General features: G+C 70.1%; 1 protein-coding gene across 1 annotated transcript in view; it reads right to left on the bottom strand.

Annotated features, from left to right (window-relative positions):
* The window catches only part of H696_02167 (hypothetical protein), a gene marked incomplete at both ends in the record, with an annotated part of 4160 nt that extends 3000 nt beyond the window's left edge, over window positions 1-1160 (bottom strand). The window contains one exon of the mRNA XM_009496064.1: window positions 803-1160. Coding sequence (XP_009494339.1) covers window positions 803-1160 — 358 coding nt within the window. The remainder of the gene's footprint in view (window positions 1-802) is intronic.
* Between the last annotated feature and the right edge of the window lie 164 nt (window positions 1161-1324).

Genomic DNA, 1324 nt, shown 5'->3' with positions numbered 1-1324 from the left:
GGGGGGGGGGGGGGACGAGCAGCGAGACAGCACCAGGGCCATCCCCTGGCACGGCACATGAGGTGGTAGACGCACCGGGCGGCCTTGGTCGACATGCGATACAGAATGTTGGTCTGGGCTGGGGGGCAGCCGCCGCCGGAGGCGCCGTCCTGGGTGACCGGGAAGTTGAAGCGCCGCTGGCCGGATCGGCGCAGGGCATCGCCGTCCTCCACCGAAGCGGCGATCTTGGCCGTGACACTGCTGGTCGTGAGGGACTCGAAGCAGATCGGGGCAAAGGGCCCGGCCCCGGGGAGCGACGTGTCGTAAAGCTCGCCGAGGGTGTGTGCCGAGCCGGAGGGGCGGCGATTCCGCTGGTTGGGCTTCAGCGGCTGGAGGTCCGTCTGCCACAGCGGCGCCTCGGGGAAGCGGACCAATGGGCCATACTCCTCGTTCATGGCGGTGGAGATCTCGTAGAAGGTGGCCTCATGGGGGGTCATCGGTGGGGAGGACTTCTGGAGGATCAGGCGCTCGATGGGCGGGCTGTGCGACGGCCGTGCAGGCACACATGTCAGTGGACGGGCACATGGGGGATACGCTCGGGGGGGGGGGGGGGGGGGGGGCCCCCCCCCACAAGGCGGGGGGGAGGGGGGGGGGGGGGGGGGGGGGGGGGGGGGGGGGGGGGGGGGGGGAGGAGAGTGGTGTCAGTATGTCACAGAGGGTAGTACGTGTGCGACGGTGCGAATCGGGCGGTGTGGCCCAGCGATCCCGCCACGCGAACGCCCCGCAAGAAGCCAGACCCACGAGTCGGGTAGATCCCACGCACCAGTCGTCGAGCCGGGCACATTGAAGTCCACAAAGGAGGTGGCATGTGTTGAGGTGAAGGGATATCCGCGGGGGTGCTCGCGCTTGGCCGGCTGGGCGTCGCCGGCCGGCATGGTGGGCCGTGGCCGAGTGGGATCCGGTGCGGGGTCGCGCGCGGGCTGCTGCTGCTGCTGTTGCTGGGCGGCCGTGGCCGTGGGGGTGGCCGTCGGCGGCGGGGCGGTGGTCGTGGCTGTTGGGCTGGCGCTGGCCGTCGGCGAGGGGGGGGCCGGCGTGCGGACCGTGGGCGCGGGCGTGGCTGTCCCCGCTTGTGATGGGGAGCTCAGCACGGGGTCCAGGCCGGGAAAATCGAACAAGGACATTGGGGGAAACGCGCGTGGGAACGCACGCACGCACGACCAGCCCCCACCTCCTAGACGCAAAACAGCGCAGTAAATTTGGGCTCGGGTATTATTTCTCTCTCTCTCTCTCTCTCGCCCTTGCTCCCTCCTGCTTACTCTTGCTCTGTGCGCTTGCCCTCCCCTGT

This window comes from Fonticula alba (genome assembly GCF_000388065.1).
Source record: "Fonticula alba strain ATCC 38817 unplaced genomic scaffold supercont2.3, whole genome shotgun sequence".
Classification (NCBI taxonomy): domain Eukaryota; order Rotosphaerida; family Fonticulaceae; genus Fonticula; species Fonticula alba.
This window is presented reverse-complemented; position numbering and strand designations above follow the sequence as displayed.